The 22,293-nt window shown below is 38.3% G+C and overlaps 1 protein-coding gene and 1 long non-coding RNA gene across 5 annotated transcripts; one reads left to right on the top strand and one right to left on the bottom strand.

The window, feature by feature from the left end:
- The first annotated feature begins 1,634 nt into the window (after positions 1–1,634).
- LOC121868285 lies at positions 1,635–13,569 on the top strand. Its single transcript, XR_006089361.1, has 3 exons — positions 1,635–1,688; positions 3,444–3,505; positions 13,190–13,569. It is a non-coding gene; the product is annotated as an uncharacterized LOC121868285 (long non-coding RNA).
- Positions 13,139–22,072, bottom strand: LOC121868284. 4 transcript variants are annotated; one of them, XR_006089358.1, is made up of 5 exons: positions 21,968–22,072; positions 21,106–21,195; positions 16,885–16,967; positions 14,900–15,086; positions 13,139–13,543 (listed from the first exon to the last, which is right to left on the bottom strand). XR_006089358.1 is itself a non-coding variant. In XM_042368718.1 (5 exons), the coding sequence occupies exons 3-5, from the start codon at positions 16,943–16,945 to the stop codon at positions 13,252–13,254; spliced, it is 540 nt and encodes a 179-aa protein (XP_042224652.1). In that variant the 5' UTR covers positions 16,946–16,967; positions 21,106–21,213; positions 21,968–22,064; the 3' UTR covers positions 13,139–13,251. The 4 variants fall into 4 exon arrangements, 1 of the variants encoding a protein (XP_042224652.1); XR_006089360.1 differs by having other exon boundaries at positions 14,900–15,083; positions 16,880–16,967; positions 21,106–21,213; positions 21,968–22,066; XR_006089359.1 differs by having other exon boundaries at positions 14,900–15,083; positions 21,106–21,213; positions 21,968–22,065.
- Positions 22,073–22,293: the final 221 nt, after the last annotated feature.

Genomic DNA, 22,293 nt, shown 5'->3' with positions numbered 1-22,293 from the left:
AAGAACTGAAACACATTCAGTCCATTGCACAAAAACTGGGTACCTTTCATTGTTTGTTGATAATTGTTATAAAATGGCTAAAAATCCTTTCATTCTTTCAAACCATTCAAATTCCTACATTTAAGAATATTTTGACTGCCTTATCGCAATGAATTTGTCCCGTTAGTTCTGTCCCTTAAATTATTAAATATTAATGATGTTTTTAAGTATGACTACTATTACCAATATAGTAATCAAGAATAGCCCAGCCTTGAATGTAAATGAAGTGCTTACTGCATTCCATGTAGGAACTGTAATGGAAATTATGTAGGACAGACTGGGAAAGCATTGCAACTCCGAATTAAACAGCACAAGTATAATATCAGAACAGCATCTGAAAGCAGTGCACTGTTCGTTCATGTTTGGAACAATAATCATCCCATGGATTGGGAAAACAGCTTAGAAGTGTACAAATCATCATGTGTCACAGAAAGACTTCCAAGTTTAATTTGGGAATCGAATTCTATAAACCTTAGTGATGGTCAGTACAAAACTGATAATATGATACACAAATTTATTTGTCAGTGGCCTAAGGTTAAAAATGCTTTTAAAGCATTGCAGTTAGATGTAGTATAGATGATTAGTGAGCCCCATATTTTTGACCTGACTTAACTTGACAAGTCATGTCGCCCTTTCCCTTAAGCTCCTTTGCGTGTGTGGTTGTGTTGGTGTGCGGATTAGTGGATGTCATGTTTATGACCTGACCTCATGTTTAGTAAGGTCACCCAGTGTACTTAAGCCTCTCTCTGTCCAAGTAATTCAGTTGCCTCTGAATATGTCTTGAATAAAGACGAAAGCTAAGGTGCTCCATTGTTTTCCTTTCCCCTGTGTGATTTTATCAATATATATATATATATACAGTATATATATATTTCATGTAGATCCACAATGAAAACGTGGATAAGATAAATCTTGATAAAATCACACGTTGTTTCCCTTTTCCCGTGTGATTTTATCATATATATATATATATATATATATATATATATATATATATATATATATATATATATATATATATATATATATATATATCTTCAGGGGTGAGTACAGACTAAGGAGCAATACATAACAAGGCTTATATATATAGTAGAGGAGGGTGAGACAATGGTCCGGTCACCAGGTAGTGATCCACTACAACCCTACTAATCTTCAAAAGCACCGCAACATCACGATACCCCACAGGAGTATGTATGTATACATACATGCATACATAAATGAAGATTGATGTCTAAAATAAATGGGATACGTAAAAAACATCGCTCAAAACGTCACATCAACGTCTATGACGTCACGAACAGCTTTTGGACGCAGCCAATAGCTGACGCTACTATTGAGGTATGTGGCCTGTACAGTACACACGTTTAATATATATTGTAGCTGGATCTTTCCTGTATTAGTAGAGCATCTTTAGGTATATCTTGTGTTGAGGGAGACCTTATACAAAATTATAAGGAATTATTGGCAAACAGCACACACTGAAACAAACCCACAAAATTTAAGATAAATAATATTTTAGAATATTTTTAAGCATATTTAGAGCGTTAAAAATAAATAAGGGAAAAACTATTCCCTTGTGTAACTCTGACAGGGAGCGTTGATGTATTACCCTCCGCCATGATGAAGTAAACAACAACAGCTGCTGTAAGGTGTGTGAGGAAAATTGTTTTGTTATATTGTATTGTCAGGATTTATTTGAGTATAAATATGTAGGGGGATGTGTGCAGGGATTATACAGGGAATGTTATAATTGTGACAACATATTGGACAAAGTAAGGGTGTAGGGGTGAGATATTGGTTCACACTCAGGACGGGATGGAGAAGGAAACTCACAATGTGCTCACTGTATACATGTTGTATTGGATGTACAATGCAGCTTGTTGCAGGGTAGGTAGCATGGTAATAAGCGTTGAGTAGAGAGAGCTGGGTGGTGAGGGTGCCCAGAGTGAGGGCACGCGGCTTGAGGGACGCCAAGGTCGCCGGCGGGAGCGGGAGCCGCCAGGCTGACGCGGAGGAGGAGGTGTTGCTTGCTGGTGGCACTGTGTAGAAAGAGGCTGGTCACAGCGGTGCCAGGTCTTATAAGGCGGGGGTAGGCGTGGGTAGATAGTTGAACCCCGCTCCATGGGCGGCGCTGGAGGCGTAGGCTGGGGAATTCGAGAAGGTTGTACTGTACATGTACAGGGGGCACTCAAAATAATGTACTAAATGATTACTAAAATTTTTGTTTAGTGCAAACTACAGCATGTTTATAGTCAAATTAATCACTATCTTATAAGAATTTCAGCAATGTAAATTATATTCTCCCTGGTCACTTCTGTGACATTTTATAAGCAAAAAACATAAACTCAAGCTAAAGGACACAAATAAACAAATAAATCTTCCCAGCCAGTAAACAGACCATTTCGCATCCCTTAATTTTAGCTGTGTTGATTTATGAGTGTTTGTTTTAACATAATACTATAAAAACAACATGTTTTGTTTATTCTAGGAGATGGGGTGAGGTGCACCTGGGTAGCCTCAGTCTTTATAGTATTTTGTGTTTCTCTCAAGTACCAAACTAAATTATCGTATCGTATCTCGCGTTATATCGACGTTCTCCTGTACTCTCTTCTGTGAACACAATGTGGGTCAGTACTGTGTCGAACCGTCTGTCCTCAAACGCAGGAAGGTTAATCACATCCTCTCTTGTAAACACCGAGGAAAAGAAGCTGTTCAATGCCTCAGCTTTATCCGGGTCAGAATCTGCATAACTGCCATCTTCAAGCCTCAGGTCTGATACTCCCACTCGCGTTTTTAATTTCGACTTTGCATAGCGGTAAAACGCCTTTGGGTTTGACTTGACCTCGCTTGCAACCAGCCTCTGGAACCCCTTTTCAGCCCCTCTACACTCTGCCTTTGCTTGATTTCTGGCTCTTGCATACATCCTTCTGTCTTGCTCATCGGTTGACCTAACCCACGTTTTGACTTTCTGGATTTTCTTAACTTTGTCGACCGCCACATGGTTCATACCGGTATGTAGGGATCCCCTCGTATTCCTAGAGGCACTGGGTTTGGTCTTGGGTATATATTTATCGATCAAATGGGTCACTTTACTAGTTATGATATTCAGCGTAGTGTCTGCGTTCTTGTGCCTTTGTGAGTCAGGCCAGTGGATACCCCTCATTTCTTCCCTCATCCCGTCATAATTTCCCTTGTCTAAACTACTGTATTAATGTACCACTAATTTAGCTGGGAATATTAAAGCAAAAATGACAGAGTTTGTCAAGCATGCAAGGTTTACAGTCCCAAGAAAGTTGACATAAACCAAACAACTTCTGTACTGAGTGACTACCCCTGTATTAATTTATGGACCTATTTTTATCATAAACTGTTGAGTATACTGAATGTTTTTTTTTTTGTTACAGATGAGTAACACCTAAACCCTTGAGAAATTAACAACTGGATCATGGAAACACTGCTGTTACAGGTATGTCTGTCTGTCTGTCTAACTGTCTATCTTTAAGTATCTTTATCTCTTTATCTTTCTACCATTCTTTCAATACCTTTATGTCAGTCAGTCTGTCTGTTTGGTATCTATATCAACTGTCAGACTGTCTTTATCTATACAAGTATCTGCCTTATCTATATCTATGCTATCAGTAAGAAAGATATTAACAGTGAGTGAGGAAGGTGGGTACACAAGAGGTACAGTGAGTGAGGAAGGTGGGTACACAAGAGGTACAGTGAGTGAGGAAGGTGGGTAAACAAGAGGTACAGTGAGTGAGGAAGGTGGGTAAACAAGAGGTACAGTGGAGTGGATGGCAGACTGCAGGATGTTGCTGACTGTAAGTGTTGTGTATGTGCAGGTAAGTATGTGTCCACAGCAAGACTGAAGAAACTCAACACTGAAGATTATCCCTGGACTGTGTGGATGAGTTCTGCTGCCTGGGTGACATGATCAGTGCTGGAGGGGGTGCTGAAGGCTGTTGTGTTGTGAGTCATGGATGAGTTCTGCTGCCTGGGTGACATGATCAGTGCTGGAAGGGTGTGAAGGCTGCTGTGTTGTGAGTCATGGATGAGTTCTGCTGCCTGGGTGACATGATCAAGATGCTGAAGGCTGTTGTGTTGTGTGTCATGGATGAGTTCTGCTGCCTGGGTGACATGATCAGTGCTGGTGGGGGTGCTGAAGGCTGCTGTTGTGAGTCATGGATGAGTTCTGCTGCCTGGGTGACATGATCAGTGCTGGAGAGGGTGCTGAAGGCTGCTGTGTTGTGAGTCATGGATGAGTTCTGCTGCCTGGGTGACATGATCAGTGCTGGAGGGGGTGCTGAAGGCTGTTGTGTTGTGAGTCATGGATGAGTTCTGCTGCCTGGGTGACATGATCAGTGCTGGAGGGGGTGCTGAAGGCTGCTGTGTTGTGAGTCATGGATGAGTTCTGCTGCCTGGGTGACATGATCAGTGCTGGAGGGGTGCTGAAGGCTGTTGTGGTGAGTCATGGATGAGTTCTGCTGCCTGGGTGACATGATCAGTGCTGGAGGGGGTGTTGAAGGCTGTTGTGTTGTGAGTCATGGATGAGTTCTGCTGCCTGGGTGACATGATCAGTGCTGTAGGGGGTGTTGAAGGCTGTTGTGTTGTGAGCCATGGATGAGTTCTGCTGCCTGGGTGACATGATCAGTGCTGGATGGGGTGCTGTTCATTTTCAAGAGTCAGAAATGGCTGGAGGAAGTTTAGGGAACTGTTGTCTTTATTGTCAGCACGAGGACTTTCCCATCACATGAAAGGAAGAATGTATACAACTGGTGTGAGAAATGTGGTGTTATATGTCCGTGAAACATGGCCAGGTAAAAAAGATGACATATGCAGTCTTGAGTGAGCTGAAATGAGAATGGTGAGGTGGATGTGTACTGTGACGCTGAAAGATAAGAATCGCCGTTCAGAGCTAAGAGGACGGCTGGGTATTGAGAGTATCGGCCAAGATTTAAGTATAAGTAGACTGAGATTGGGAGTGTGGGGAGAATGGATGAGACCAGCTGCGTTAAGTGGTGCATGAGTCTAAATGTGGTGAGGGGGAGAGCCAGTGGTAGGTGGCCAAGAATGACATGGGGAGAGATTGTAAGAAATGATCTTAGAACCTGACAAGACTGACTGTAAGAGATGGTGTGGAAACTGGCTGTATGATTTGGATGGTGATGATGATTTTGTTCTATCATTCTGTCTAACTTTCAGGCTATCTATCTATTTATCTATCTATCTATCTATCTATCTATCTATCTATCTATCTATCTATCTCTACTCCTGTACTATATTGTATTTCTCACCATATTAAAGGCAACCACAGATATAGCATGGAAGGTTTATAGTCCCAAGAAAGTTCACCTAAACTAAACTTTCATAAAAGGAACAAATATTTAAATGAGAAAAATTGCAATGTGTTCCATAACCTGTACAGTACAGTTGACCCTCGCCAACCGAGGATTTCCCATCCAGGGATTCCGGTTATTTGCAGTTTTTACTCTACAAACCATTTCACACAACCACGGCATTGAATCTGGACAAGTGTGGCGTCTTTATCCCTCTGCGGGCTAATGTATTCCCCCGTAAATGTGAGGAACAAATAAAAATGATAATAATAAATAAGAGGAAGGAAAAAATACTGCATGCCATTTGACAACTGTTTCGCTAAAGATGTGGGGGACGGGTGTGCTCCCCCTCGTGGGCTGACTCCTGCCGACATAATAAAAGTTTATTGTGTTTTTTTACCTTTTGATAATAATTTTTTGACTAAGTCTAAGAAAGATTGTGTGTGCATGTAACTGCTAAAAAAGTGAATAAAACTATGTATATCTTCCCAAAACTACGAGTTGAAAAATAACAATTTAACACAGTTTGGCCTGGTGTATATGTATACAGTTATATATGATGTAGGGTGAATTATGGAGACATTTGTCAGGTTAAGAATATGTCTTATATGGTGGGAAATATGGTATATCTCTCAGTCTATCTCTCTACATCTTTCTGTCCGTCTGTCTACAGTATATCTGTCTTATATGTATTGTAGACAGAACTACTGTACTAACCATGATAGACAGTTGACAATGCATGTGATTAATACCTGGAATACAAATATTTGCAGGAAAATGTCCAATATATTCAGCAACTAGACCACTTTAGTGATATAGAACCAAGAAAATATTGTTTATTGTTTTTATACCAAAACACTGGTGATTGTCCCAGATATATCAGGAGTTGTATATCTTTTGTGGTGCATTACTGTGTCCTGGGTTCATTCCCCAGCCTGGACAGATGTTACCCTCACTACCAAACATGGCAGGTTTTCTGCAGGTACAATACTACAGTTTCCTCCCATACTGTACAGTTTTAACAGACCAACTACCCAAACGGCTCATTACTGGTAATTATGATGTCGCTACGTTAAATTATACAAAGGTGAATCCTAATTTAATGTTGATTCAGCTATAGTGAGCTTCAACATTCATGCCACTGATGATTGAGTCTTGATCACACACAACTATAAGGCGGCCTTCTCTTGCCACTCCATCTTCCCTCTGGCCTTTATTGTGGAAAAGCCAAGAATTATTATTGTGTGAGGATGTAGTGGATCTCTGAGGTGACAATGATAAATATTTTGGTGTTAAGTTGGTGGTGTGAGTCTGGTACTGTGCAGGTCTGACCCACCTGTTACAAACTACTCCAGGGAGTGAAGACCTTCCTTAAAAGGTTTAACTTGGCAGTATTCCGAAGGTCACAACACAGACGTCCTCAACGGCACTTGATGGTTTATAACAAAGCCATTTTTTATTACTTACTTTTGTCCTTGATGATGTGGTTCAGCCATTATCAGATGCAGGTCAGGAGCACTAAGGACTGTTTCTCTATATTGCTCACTGAGTAAATGAGGATGGATTACATTCTTAACTCTCAAATGGCAGCCATTACCTGCAGAAGTTAGCTGTAAGGATGGTAGTCATCACCTGCAGAAGTTAGCTGTTGGGATGGGAGTCATCACCTGCAGAAGTTAACTGTAGGGATGGTAGTCATCACCTGCAGAAGTTAACTGTAGGGATGGTAGTCACCACCTGCAGAAGTTAGCTGCAGGGATGGTAGTCATCACCTGCAGAAGTTAGCTGTAGGGATGGTAGGGAGGGATGATCCTTAACCAGTGATTAAGTGATAAAGAAGGTACAGTACCTGTAGCTGCATTGTCTATATACTGTACATGGTGAACTGTATACCTGTGTTGTCTATATTGTCTTAGCTGTGGTAAGATACCAAATTATCTCACTTGTTAACACTTGCCTGAACGAGTGTAGGTTAGTCGCTGGTACCTTTGATGCAGCTGAGTGAGATATCGGGTCATCTCACGTCATGTCACCTTTGATGCAGCTGAGTGAGATATCGGGTCATCTCACGTCATGTCACCTTTGATGCAGCTGAGTGAGATATCGTGTCATCTCACGTCATGTCACCTTTGATGCAACTGAGTGGGATATCGGGTCATCTCACGTCATGTCACCTTTGATACAGTCGTTGATAGTTTAAATCGTCACAGCTTTCATGGGTTGTACTTGTAATTATCTTAGCTTGTAAGTTAAACAAGACACACAGGTACTGTTCTCTTCACTCGTTGTTCCTTGGTTTAATGTAAACACACGTGCTGATTTGATAGTTATATTGGGTAGTAATGTCTGTACAATTATTTGGTATTGACAGACTAATGAGCATTAGCTGTTGGCTTATAATTAGCTGATATATTTAGAGAGAGGTACTTGTACAGCCCGGAGAGCTGGTCTCACGACACGACTTTAGGGCATCGTGTCGGGCTGTGAACTGGGCTGAACTCTCTTGAGTCTGGTGACTGGTGGTTGGACAGTAACCACACTTCAACAGGTCATTAACTACCACACACATTAAGGGCTGAGTCTGTAGTTTAATGGGCTGTACACCCTAGAAGGTGTGACAGAACACATGTTTATGGGCTGTACACCCTAGGAGGTATGACAGAACACATGTTTATGGGCTGTACACCCTAGAAGGTGTGACAGAACAAATGTTTATGGGCTGTACACCCTAGAAGGTGTTAAAGAACAAATATTTATGGGCTGTACACCTTAGAAGGTGTTAAAGAACAAGTGTTTATGGGCTGTACACCCTAGAAGGTGTGGCAGAACAAATGTTTATGGGCTGTACACCCTAGGAGGTGTGACAGAACAAATGTTTATGGGCTGTACACCCTAGGAGGTGTGGCAGAACAAATGTTTATGGGCTGTACACCCTAGGAGGTGTGACAGAACAAATGTTTATGGGCTGTACACCCTAGAACAAATGGGCTGTACACCCTAGAACAGAACAAATGTTTATGGGCTGTACACCCTAGAAGGTGTTAAAGAACAAATATTTATGGGCTGTACACCCTAGAAGGTGTGACAGAACAAATGTTTATGGGCTGTACACCCTAGAAGGTGTGCAGAACAAATGTTTATGGGCTGTACACCCTAGGAGGTGTGACAGAACAAATGTTTATGGGCTGTACACCCTAGGAGGTGTGGCAGAACAAATGTTTATGGGCTGTACACCCTAGGAGGTGTGACAGAACAAATGTTTATGGGCTGTACACCCTAGAAGGTGTTAAAGAACAAGTGTTTATGGGCTGTACACCCTAGAAGGTGTGGCAGAACAAATGTTTATGGGCTGTACAACCTAGGAGGTGTGACAGAACAAATGTTTATGGGCTGTACACCTTAGAAGGTGTTAAAGAACAAGTGTTTATGGGCTGTACACCCTAGAAGGTGTGGCAGAACAAATGTTTATGGGCTGTACACCCTAGAAGGTGTGACAGAACAAATGTTTATGGGCTGTACACCCTAGGAGGTGTGACAGAACAAATGTTTATGGGCTGTACAACCTAGGAGGTGTGACAGAACAAATGTTTATGTGCTGTACACCCTAGAAGGTGTGACAGAACAAATGTTTATGGGCTGTACACCCTGGGAGGTGTAAAAGAACAAATGTTTATGGGCTGTACAACCTAGGAGGTGTGACAGAACAAATGCTTATGTAGCTCTATGCCCAATAGTCTGGGTGATAGAATGTATATAATGAATATATGTCGTTAGCTCATATTTATATAATATTAATGTGACTGAGGCTAATACAATATACTGAACTGTATACCTATATTGTCTATATACATGGTGAACTGTATACCTATATTGTCTATATACATGGTGAACTGTATACCTGTATTGGCTATATACATGCTGAACTGTATACCTGTATTGGCTATATACATGCTGAACTGTATACCTACATTGTCTGTATGCAGGTTGAACCAATTGTAAACTTATATGATAAGTTTACATAATAAATATATATCTATCTATCTAAAGTGGTCTAGTGTATGGAAATATTTTGAGCTTTTCCCTGGTAATGTTGTTTCATCACAGGTGTTACTCTGTTGTAGTGTGAGCCAGTGTGAGGTGGAAGTCAATTTTAAACTGAGGTGTTTAGCTGTGGCTCTAAAAGATTGACAATTTGTCTTATTTTAATTATAAACCAGAACACCTTTATTTCTCACTGTTTATCCAGGTATAATTTGGCTAAATTTATCTTTTAAATTTACCTGGACTTAGAATGCCATCACATATGATTTGAAATTAAAGAACAAAAAATATAATCAGTTTTGTTTTGTGTTTTTAAGGACTTTAGAATCAATATGATTTAGTGAGACTGTTGAACCGTTCCAATACTTTACATATATTTACCATTTAGGTTAGACTAAACCATAAATACATTTTATTGTTTGTTAAGGAATTCAATCTCATTAGTTCGGTGTCATTTAATGTTGCCATAAAATCTATTGAGTGACTTAAGCGGCAATTATTCTGTTATAGTCATGCCAGTTAATGTTGTTTTCGGAGATACAGTTTATAATGTAGTGATCTCCATTAAAACAAACTATTTTTATTGTCCAAATTTGTCGCGTTGGGTTATGAAGGTGTGCATGGTGGGAAAGGCTTTGGAATAAGGAATACTGAAGGTGAAAGAACACTTGAGTTTGGGGATGGTATGTAACATGTGTTTAAGAATAGGGCAAGTAGGCTGACCATGTAGGCCTAAGGCAGGTGGCACAGAAACCCAGATTGGCTACATTTTGGTCAGGAAATTAGAACAGGTTGCTTGTGTGTGTGTGTGTGTGTGTTACTTAAAGATGGAGGGAGATTAAGAAGGTGGATGCTCCAAGAAAGAGAGTGTGGGAATTGTGAAGGAACTGAATGTAAATGAAGCATTTTCTTGTGAGTTGAGAGGCTAGGAAACAGCCAGTGAGGGGCAGTGTACCAAGACGCTGGGCCATAATGAAAGATGTTCCGTTGAGTGTGGTTGATGACGGGAATGATGAAGTGGAGAGAGAGATAAAAAGAGAAAAGAAGATTGTGTGAGACGTGGATTATGGTTAGCAACAGAGAGAAGTACAGTACCTGGAGGCTAAACTGAGATGGTTCAGGAGAGAAAGGAGGAAACTAACTGTGTCAAGAGATACAGGAATTAGAGGTAGGCAATGAATGACATGAGGACAGGTTGTAAAGAAATGTTGGTGCTGTTATAGTAACTGAGTATATTTCTTGCTTGGAACAATATGAACAAACTGAACAGAAAACAAATGAATAATTGAACACAAAAAATTGAGAAATTGTCAAATAATGTCAAAATATTTGTATTCTCTGTAATTCGGGTGACCCAGAGTCTCTTTTTGTCAACTGAATGAGGGTATAGTCTAGTTTGTGGTCCACCGAACTACTGAAAATACAAACTAACCGAGTTCCGAATATTTTGACCTTATTTGACAATTTTTCATTTTGTGTTCAATTATTCATTTGTTTTCTGTTCAATTTGTTCAGATTGTGCCCCATTATACCAACCAACAAACATACTCGGTTACCAAGCCTTGATTGCCACATAAAATACTCTATGTATAATTACTGTACAAACAAATATTTTTGAAGTGTATAAACAGTAATAATAAAGGTAATAATACAGTAATAAATAAATGTAAGACTTGCTGTGAGGTGAACTGATAATATGTTGATGATATTTAGAAAGTGTAATAGTATTGAGGATCAGGTCTGGGGTCCACTGCTGTCATCAAGAAGATTAATCCCCAACCTACCAAACTAAGGAGACTGTTCCTTTGTTCTATGTGTTTCTCCCTTGTTTTGTTGTGTTAGTTGGCAGAAGAGAGACCTATTGTGTTTTTTCCCAGCTGAGAAGAGATACGTAATTTGTGTCTTATTGTGGGTAAAAATAAGTACTGTACTGTACTATACAGTATACTGTATATTAAATGCGTCCTCTAAAAGCGTCAGTTTGCTACCAGAGTTTAACAGTTAATTCTTTTATAATATTTCTGATAAACTCTCTACGTGTTTAAATTTGAAATAATTAATATATGTATCTTCATATAATTTAGCTAAATATCTTTCTCGTCAGAAACGGTCATTATGAATAAACTCATTTAGAAATACATCATTACTTCAGGACGAAATCGGACAGATTTGAAACAGCCAATCAGCTGTAACTCTTGAGAAGGGGGCGGGGCATCTCTTCTCTGCTGATAAAAAACGCACTATAGTCAAACCAGCTCCAAAATTTCATCTTTTATTTCTCCAATGAGGGTTTTTACTTCATTTACCAGTGTGGCCGTTACACTTATGGAATATCATCCACGATCTCACCTCACATTATTTATTACTGTATCATTTACTTTATTATTGTATGTACATTTTAAAACTATTTATATTTGCACAATAATTATAAATATAATATTGTATATGACAGCCAAGGCAAATTTTTGAACCACTCAGTTATTTCATATGCATTCCAAATTCAAATCGTTTAATTAATTTTTTGAGAAACGTACGAATTAAGCCGAAATCCGAATTACAGCGATCCTATGTAACGAGGGTACAGTGTAAATACCCCAGTAGACTGCATATTATAGTAGCAACGAAATGTCAGAATTATTTTGATGTATTAAATCTGATTATGCCAAATATTTTTGTATTTATCTATTAAGGTCTAGATGTACTAAACAGTAATTTTTATAAGTCCAAAAATACATTGTTTAAAAATATTCTAAGTCCAAAAATTCATCATTTAAAATATTCTAAGTCCAAAAATTCATTGTTTAAGCATTCTAATTCAAAAAATTCATCATTTAAAATATTGTAAGTCCAAAAATTATTCTAAGTCCAAAAATTCATTGTTTAAGCATTCTAAGTCAAAAAATTATTCTAAGTCCAAAAATTCATCATTTAAAATATTCCAAGTCCAAAAATGGCCAAAATTATTCCTGGGCAAACTGAGTAATAATACATTTTTGTGTGGTTTTAGAGGTAAAACATTTGTGCCATTCTTAAGAGCTCCAGCTTGGCATCTGTGTATTATAAGGCATAACGGACTACCTGGACGGGGGGGAGAGTAACTCACTGGGCGCCTCCTGAGTTACTCTCCCCACGTCCAGGTAGTCCGTTATGCTTGTATTTTTTTATATTATTGGTGAATGATAATTTGAAGAAGCGTTTTACCGGAGACTCTTCCGATTATCCTTTACCAAATTTTTTCAACGTTAGTCCTGGCAATGGCAAACTCAAAAAACACTTAAGGGTAAAAAAAGGGCAATTTTTTCGCCATTTTTCGCTCAAATTTCGCCATTTTTTCATAAAATATGCTAGTTTTTTCATATTTTTAGCTATTTTTCTGTATTTTTAGCTAGTTTTTATGGTTTTTAGGTTATTTTGTTTTATTTATATATTTTATTTATATATTTATTATATTTTATTTATAATTGTTTTATTTATTTACATTCTTTTATTTATATTTATTTTTTATTTATATATATATTTATACTGTATATATATTTATTTGTTTATTTTTCAAGTTTATATATATTTTTTTCATTTGTATATTATATTTGTATATAAAGAATAAAGATATTTTTTCAAATATTTAATTATTTTGCTTTAAAATCTGAAGGTGAACTTGGTGAATTTTCTGCAAAAGTTGAAAATATTGTAAATGCTGGAAGAGGTTAATAAAGACATAATGACATTTAGACATTTATTAATGGAAACTTAATGGCTCTATAAATTTGCAGGCCAGGGCAGCTGCACACACAGCAGAGCAGTCCAGGACAGCAGCATGTACAGAGCAGAGCCGTCAAGGGGAGCGGCACGCACAGAGCAGAGCCGTCCAGGACAGCGGCATGCACAGAGCAGAGCCGTCCAGGGGAGCGGCACACAGAGCAGAGCCGTCCAGGGGAGCGGCACACAGAGCAGAGCCGTCCAGGGGAGCGGCACACAGAGCAGAGCCGTCCAGGGGAGCGGCACACAGAGCAGAGCAGTCCAGGGCAGCAGCCAGCAAGCACAGGGCAGCAGCAAGCAAGTACAGGGTAGTGGCCAGTAAGCACAGTCTCGGGCAGCATGGCACTCCAGTGTTCAGAACAACATTTCTGTACAAAATAAAATGTAAAATTAATATTCAAATTATTTAACCATAAAAATGTTTTAAATATAGTAATGACAAAATCTACTTTAGTGTTTTAGACAAAATTCCTTAACACTTGACAGGACCAAATTTATAAACTCCATAATAGAAAAATAAGAATTTTTATCAATTTGAATTTTTCACCAAATGATCCTTGAGAACAAGTGTCTAGGGAATATTATCAGTAACTGTACAGCAACTTAACCGAACTGTACAAGTTATGGTTCATATTAACTAAACTATAAAACCAAAAACCTTTCATCACAAAACTTACCCACAAGCGAGTTTAGTTTAACAATAATAGTTATTGATGCTTAACTACAATATTTCCTGTATCTTTGGTTCATAGTTTTGTTAATATATTTTAAATGTTTTCTTTCAATGACTTTGACCCAGAAATTATTGATTTGTGGTGAATATTCTTACTTTCCACTAACTTTACGTCAATGAATTCCTCGAGTGGGTCAGTCACAGGTCTTGTTATAATCATTATTATTATTCTACAACTGGGTACAGTATTACAAGTGAATGTTGCTCAGAGTACTTTATTATTTACTAAGTGTACACATCTTGTAGGTAACTTGATGTACATTACTGAGTTAATTAACAAAGTCAAGCATAAACATGACCAATAATTATTTTACTGGTGTTATAATTTTGATGTATTAAACGATTGGTTGAGAAGTTATAAGTAGTTACGGCCAGAGTCCAGTTTAGGGGCTTTTAACTTTGGTCAATTGTTATGATATTCCTGTTATCAATCAAGGATCATAGGTACAATCTGGGTCAAACGTGTTGAACACTTAGCAATATCTGTCATCTACTTGTGAGTTATATGATTTGGATATACTAATAACACTATCATATTATGCCTGAACCACAAAATAGGATTAAACTACTTAATACCCAAGATCTTTGGGTACTTGCATGCCAAATACTGTCAAGTGTTCAACACTTTTGACCAAGAATGTACATCAATTTTAGCCCCATAATCCCTTCAATATTCTCAACCCTTTACACATTTTCTCTTATATATAAATCTAAGTATAATTTCTCCATTACTTTCTATTTTGTCTTGAAATTTATAGCACCAAGAAATCTAGTATGGTCATTGAATATCCCAGAGCAATTTGTTTGTCTTTGGTTTTAAGGATAAACTGGCAGAGAAATTCCAATAAGAGTGTTGGAAAAGTTCATTTTGACACAGGCAGATAAAGTAAACTTTACTCATCTGTATAAGTGAGCACTCTGAGGCTATTTTATATGTAATATCTTGTTTTTTGTATATTTTTACATCAACTGAACTTGTTATATTCTTTACCTGAGGTAGAGAGGAGGGGTGGAAGGCTGGGTCTGGGCTGTATCTTGGCACCTGCTTCCTTTAGTTGTGTTGTGAATCACTTGCAATCCTGATATTGGAGGAGAGAAGCCTGGTACAGCCGTACAAGTGAGGCAAGATGTGTGGTACAGCAGAGTGCACACCTCTCCTTGACAAGGTCCAGAACCTACTGGAAGTAAAGTCACAAGTTATTACCTATAAAAGGTTTCAAGTCAAATATTTTCACAATACTAATTTATCCTAATACAGTATTGTATAACATGACCCTAAAATGAAGGTTTTATCCTCTATGGAAGTACCATATTAATCCACTTAATCTAGTACAGTAAATGAAGAACAATACATTAGCGATGCACCGTTAATAACCAGAATCAAAACTCAATAATCTGCCGCCAGATTTGGAGTTAATGCTATAATTTAGGTCAATTTTATCATGCAGGTAAAACAGTTAAGTCACTATATAGTCTTGCCACCAAAGCTAGGCTATAAACAAAGTATCGGCCAAATACAGTATTTAAATAAAACAATTTACTCTGGTGGTAGAGAAGCCATCCACAAATACATCAACTTTAGTAATAGTCTTAAGGAATTTTTGAAGCTGCATTATTACGAGCAGCTGGGTTTTAAATTATTGCAGCATTTAAGGCTACCCGGCACAACACCCAGTAATTATTAACTAATCAAGTGGTCAACTATTTATAGGTAAATAATATCAAAGTTGTTGGAAGCTGCAACCATCCAGGAAGAATACCGTGTATATATTAAATACACTGGACAGTATAATAGTAAGTACAGACCAACTCATAATCTAACACCTAAACTTGTTCCAACAAACTTGCTGTTAGTCTGTTCATCAATGTTAAATAACCCGATGCCCTGTCTTGTCTTGTCTTGGTAAACCAGCTAAGGTACCCAGGAAAGTAATTACTATTGACGTGAAAATGAAAGCAATATGGGTCGAGGCAGAGGAGTGCCGGTCAGAATACAGAGGTAGTAGGAGCGAGGTAACATTGATAAACCACACAAAGCTCAAAATATTAAATGGCAAGTGTTACTATATTTATATTCCTTTATTATTTATGTTAAAGTCGCCTCATGACAGCCATATTTGTTGTATCGTCATCGAGTTGTCTGCATCAGCTTAATGTTTACTTGTACAGAGACTGTGGTGGAAAATCCACGTATTTCTAAGCAACAGCAACTTTTTTTTCTTATGTTTAAGACTCATTTTGGAACATTAATTATTTACTTATTTTGATAAAATAGTAGTATTTAAAGGGAGTTATTTATCAATTTGACTAATTTTGTTATAAAAAACTCGTCTCCAGCCTCAACAACCTATGTCATTCTTTATAAGTTATGAAAATACTGTACCGGGTCGTTCTTAGTTCTAATTTGGGTAATATTGGTAAATAAAAATCTAATGTACTTTTACGATGCTACAATATGTAAAACAATCTTCGTCAGCGACAGTCTTTATCCTATTATTTCTCAAAAGATTAAATAAAAGCCACTTTGTCTGGCATAATATATTCATTACCATGTAATGAAATCCTGTAGACTGACCTACACAGAGGATACTGCCATGTTATCCAATAAAACCGTAAAACAATGATCGGCAGCCGAGCGCGACTTTTCCATATTAAGTGAAAAGACTTAACTGTTCCCGTAATTACTGTATTTTGCCGGTAATAAAAACGTTACCTAGTAACTTCTTAACACAAAATACAGAAAATAACATCAGCCAATACTCTTACTTGACCGATACGGATTATTCAGCAAAATATTGATATCTGTAGCCGACATCAATTGGTGCATTCCTAGTATTGTACAGTGCAGTACTAATACGTAAAATATTTCCACTTGGAAGAGTTAACTAGACAAGGCAGTCCATGGGTTACAATTACTGTACTTTGTCAACAGTTTAGTAAAGAAACCACAATGAGATGCCCTGTACTGTACCCAACCTGACTTTCTGGTGCAGCAAGTCACGTCACCATAAGAACTCGTGGTCATCATTTCTTGCATTCTCCATCTTCAAGTCATCATCCTGAAATGAATAATTATTACAACTATGTACTTAAAAAAATAAATAGTATACCTACATTACACTGCCTATATACAGTACATGCTACATCAATACAGGTATACCCCAACATACAGTACATATGCCTGATAAACTATAGTTTCAACAAATGTCTACACTACAGAAGTAAACAAATCCCACTTTGATGCCATTTTTAACTGTATATGAAAAGATTTTCCCTCACAGGAACAATACTGTAATATGTCAATTACTTCCACTTAATGAAAGCAATTCGGGGAACAAAATTTTAGTACCCTGTATATTAAGGGACACCTGTAAACTAGTTACCAACTAAATGAAGCATTTTACAGCAGAACTTAAGCGCCAGATCCGAAGAGTGGAGAAAAACTTAAAAGTAACAACTTTATTTTTACCATAGCTCTTTAACTAACACAGTAGTGATATCACTGATTTATTGACAAATAAGCTTTGATACAGTACAGTATTAAAAGTATTGTGTAATCATCCCCCTGATTATACTGGTTAACTGCCCCCTACAATGTTTTAAAGAACTGTACAGTATTGTACCAGATTTATGATGAACATTATGCAAGGTATATGTTAGTGAAAGAATGTTTATCATATTCAAGAGCTTTTGGTAAGAGTAAAGCATAGTAACATTCAACACTCTCCATCAGTTTCTTGCAAGAATGCCACAACATTAAAACTACAAAAGTAACTCAAAATAATCAAAACTAAGTTAAAATTTTAAGAATCTAACATTTACAACTAGGAGTTAGACTAATCCAAGCACTGTCTACAAAAATCAACCAGCCGTTAACCCAGAACATTAATTTACAATTCTTTACAACTACATAAAGTTCCTTGTAAAGTTTAATAAATATCAATAATTTTTTTAAATTCCACCATTTATAACAAAGGCAATCCACATTCTTCACTAGGTATAAAGTTTATGTAGAATAGTACAAGTACTGTATAGCATTTCCTTGTTAACCTGGCCTATAAGTCACGACCCTCTTCTATACTAATAGCCGATTGGTTCCCTGGAGCATTTACCTCTCCCAGACTGCACATATTTCTATCAACCCTTTACAATAAATATTTAAAAATTTCTAACATCCCCTCCGAAGTGCTAATGCACTGAGATCATTTACATTTTGATAGTCCTGATATTTAACCTTTTAGATAACAGGTCTGCTGACCAATTGTGAAGTTTGAATTTTCTATGAACCAAATAACCAATTAGCCATTAGTACAGAAGAAGGGCATAGCCTACAGGCCAGGTTAGCATGGAAAGAGTATACTAGTTATCTGTATTAACTGAACTGGGAACAACGTATTCGACAAACCGAGAAGATTATAGATGCAGGCGTTTTACAGTTATGCAGTTGAAATTAAATTCGCGAGTAGGAGTATCAGACCCGTGGCTTGAAGATGGTAGTTATGCAGATTCTGACCAAGATGAAGCCGAGGCATAGAACAGCTTCTTTCCCTCGGAGTTCACAAGAGAGGATGCGATTAATCTTCCTGCATTTGAGGACAGACGGTTCGACACAGCACTGACCCAACATTGTGTTCACAGAAGAGGGCATTAGATATAAACTGTCAAAAGCTAAAGGTCCATAAAAGTCCCAGCCATGACATGGTACATCCCAGTGTGCTAAGAGAGTTGTGCAACAAGTTTGCCTAGCCCCTGAAGATCCTGTTTTGTAAATGTCTGGATGAACAAAAGGTCCCCAGTGAATGGAAATTGGCTTTGTGAGTCCCATCTTCAAGAAGGGCGATAGTCACTCCACGAACAACTATGGACAGGTGAGCCTGACCAGCATAATATGTAAAGTACTTGAGAGTATTATCAGAGATGCCGCGATGGAACATGTACTATGAAAACCTTGTAAAGGATTGCCAACACTGTTTTATGCCGGGGCGCTCCTGCTTAACACAATTTCTCAAGGTATTGGATATTTGGACCCATATTCTGAAACAGGGTGGTAATATCGACAACATTTACCTAGATTTTGCCAAGGCTTTCGACAGTGTACCCCACGAAAGGCTGAAAATCAAACTGGAAGAGTACGGCATTCGGGGAAGTGTCCTAGCGTGGATAGAATTGCTACATGACCACAAGCAGTGTGTGGTGATTAATCGCACAAAATCATCATCTGTACCTGTCACAAGCGGGGTACCACAGGTATTGGGCCCGTTGCTTGTTTGTTTCATAAATGACATGCCTGACGTTATACACTCCTCCATACAAATGTTTGCCTAGTTACTTTGGGAAATCAAGAACCAAGCAGACTGTGAAGAGCTGCAGAAGGACCTCTGTGGGCTCCAAGAATGGTCGAAGAAATGGCTGCCGAGATTCAATGTCACGAAGTGCAAGAGGATGCTCCTGGGGCGTACCAATGTTAAGGAGGCGTACCATATGTCCCAACGGGATGAAGAAACTGCACTATTTGAGACAATGTGAGAAGGACCTAGGTGTGTATGTTGACAATGAGCTGAAGTTCTCGGGCCATTGCGAGAAGGTGAATCAGGCAAATAAATTATTGGGTCTTACAAGAAGGTCGTTCAGATGTCTAGACGGTCCGCCCAATGTAATGGTCTTCAAGAGTGAAGTGCTTCCCCCATCTGGAGTACTGTCACCCCGTGTCTGGTCCCCGAGATATGCTAGGGACTGTCAGTTGGTTGAAAATGTTCAAAGGAGGGCCACCAGACTGGTGCCTGCACTTCGGCACCTCCGCTACCCTGAGAGATTGGAGCACCTGAACTTGCCTAGCTTATACCACAGACGGGCAAGGGGTGACCTAATTGAGGTGTATAAGCATCTCAAGGGGCACTACTCAGTCGAGTGTCCTTACTTGGAGCTGGCGGACGCTAGCCCCACAAGGGGTCACAGGTCAAGATTGAAAGCCGCATGTCCAGAAAACTGAGGGCAAACTTTTTCGAAGCGAGAGTTGTAAACTCTTGGAACAATCTACCAAAAAGTGTTGTGACGGCACAGTGTGAGCTCTTTCAAGACCAGACTTGACCAACACTGGAGCAGGTTCAAGTACATTCAGGAGCCGGTGCATGCCCAGTACTTGCCAACAGTGCATAACAGACGCGACTGATCGCCAAAGCGGCTAACGAGCCGACCAGTGGTGAAGAGGATAAAAGTAAGAGTAGCAGTAGCCGTGGTGAGCATACGGGCCTCATGAGTTTTGGAGAGTTTATTGAACTTTATAAACAGTTTCCATTGTGGCAAATAAAATGAAGATAACAAGAATACATCTCTTCCACAAGAATGATATGGGAAATTAGTGGAAAAGATGAAATAAATTATACCTACTGCGACCAAGGCCACCGACTGATAAGACTGGCCTGTTGCCAGGAACCGCAGTGTACTAGAGTGACTTGTTGGTATGGCATCTCGAGACTGTCCTTTATGTATGGCGTCACTTTCTCCAACAGTTCAACCAGTTTCATTATCTATTCTTAAAGTACTTATCTTATACCACTAGTTCTTTAAATAGGGCGTCGTGAGAGAACTTGGGGTCTGTGCCATTCCCCCTTCCATAATTTTCGTTTCTACTTTGAAGTCTTTTTCAAGAGCAAGTATAATAGCAATACAGGCTTCCTCCTTACTCATGCATTGAGGCGACACGTACCACACACCAAGTGAAGTTTGATCATTCTAGTTGTAAAGTGTGTGGCGATGTAGGATGAATGAACAAATAGGTTTGATAGTGTGTGGGCCAGCCAGCACATGTCCAATACTTGTCAACAGTAAGTAACAGCCAGTACATGCCCAGTACAGTACTTGCCAACAGTACATACAGGACAGTACATGCCCAGTACTTGCCAGTGTCCAGATGTGATCGACCACACCTTGACCCCAGTTGCAAAGTTATTGGAGCAGACTTGCATTTCTCTATAGAATAAACGGTAATTTATCGTTTACCACCCATCACCTTTCCCTCTACTTTAAAAGCCCTGCCCACTTGAAACAAGTAATATTGTTAGTAATCCCCCAATATTGTTGGGATGGAAGGCTTGGGTAATAAAGTGAATTGCCCCAAGGAAACTAGAGAAAAAATATATTTTTTTTCATGGAGAAAATGGTGATGGGTGATTAACGAAAAAGATTGCACAAACTTACCTAAAACATGAGGTGCTGTACTATCCACACTGGCGACCACCGTTGCAGCAAACTGGACTTTTAACACAATAGTAAGAACTGGATCCATCACTTGTAAAGAAAAGAAAACTAAACATTAGCCCATTAGCTGTTCTCAGGTTTTGGTATATATATATATATATATATATATATATATATATATATATATATATATATATATATATATATATATATATATATATATATATATATATAAAAGTTTTTCAGTATTTTGTATACTAAAATCTGACCATTTCATTTGCAAATTAGCGGTTTTTGCAAAAAAAAAAAGATTCGTTTTTAACAAACTGTTAATTTGCACAAAAATAGGTAAAATGCGAGTAAAACACACACACAAAAAATTAACCAAAGGAAACAACCAAACTACCTACCTACCTAACCTATAAGGGATAGGTAAGGAGGAGACTACCAAGTGAGTACAACCTCAGGTAAACATGGCGAGAACCTTTGGACCAATATTAACCGAAAAATATTACAAGTAACAAATACTTAAAAGTTAAATCCAGTAACATACAAGACCAAAACACACCAAGTATGAGGAACGTTACTTAAATATTCACAAAGTCTTAATTTAAATAAAAGCAGAAGCCGAAGTACTAAAGTATTCTCTTAAAGTAACTGGTCAATGTGACTGCGGGCGTTAACGACCACTAACCTATGCTTGTTCATAATAAATGAACTCGTATCTTAATATATATTTTTCAAGTCCAATTAAAGGATTTCATTTTAAAATAAATGGATACAAAATCGAGAAATAAATAACCTTAATATATCAGCTTCACACAAGTATAAATTTAACCACTTAAAATAAATTAAAACTTACTATACATTTTACGAACAGCGTCCATCAAGTGAGAGAGACGACCGACAGCACCTTCCCCTCCCGTGTCTCACTTCACACTGACGTTTCCCGTGCCAAGTTGTCAACCCAAGCAGCCAATCGCCTGTCTTCTTGCTGCCAAAAAATATATCCGAATGAGGGAATATTAACAAATAAATTCATCCTTAATCGTACATGCAAGTTTTAATAATTTTTTTAGGGTAAATTAATTTATATCGTAGCGTATAAAAGAAACAACCAAAAATATTAACGGAAAAGTAAATAGAAGTAAGAATACTTTACTGTACTCCAAATTGTTCAGCTTCGGA

The sequence above is a fragment of the Homarus americanus genome, unplaced genomic scaffold, assembly GCF_018991925.1.
Source record: "Homarus americanus isolate GMGI-L3 unplaced genomic scaffold, GMGI_Hamer_2.0 scaffold19318, whole genome shotgun sequence".
Taxonomy (NCBI): Eukaryota; Metazoa; Arthropoda; class Malacostraca; order Decapoda; family Nephropidae; genus Homarus; species Homarus americanus.
This window is presented reverse-complemented; position numbering and strand designations above follow the sequence as displayed.

Coding starts and splice junctions, on each gene's coding strand:
- LOC121868284 (XM_042368718.1), bottom strand. CDS start 16,945: ATGCAAGAAATGATGACCACGAGTTCTTATGGTGACGTGACTTGCTGC. Junction 15,087..16,884: donor TTGCTGCACCAGAAAGTCAG/GTTGGGTACAGT, acceptor CTTTACTTCCAG/TAGGTTCTGGACCTTGTCAA. Junction 13,544..14,899: donor ACCCCTCCTCTCTACCTCAG/GTAAAGAATATA, acceptor TATTTTGTACAG/AAATGTTGTTCTGAACACTG.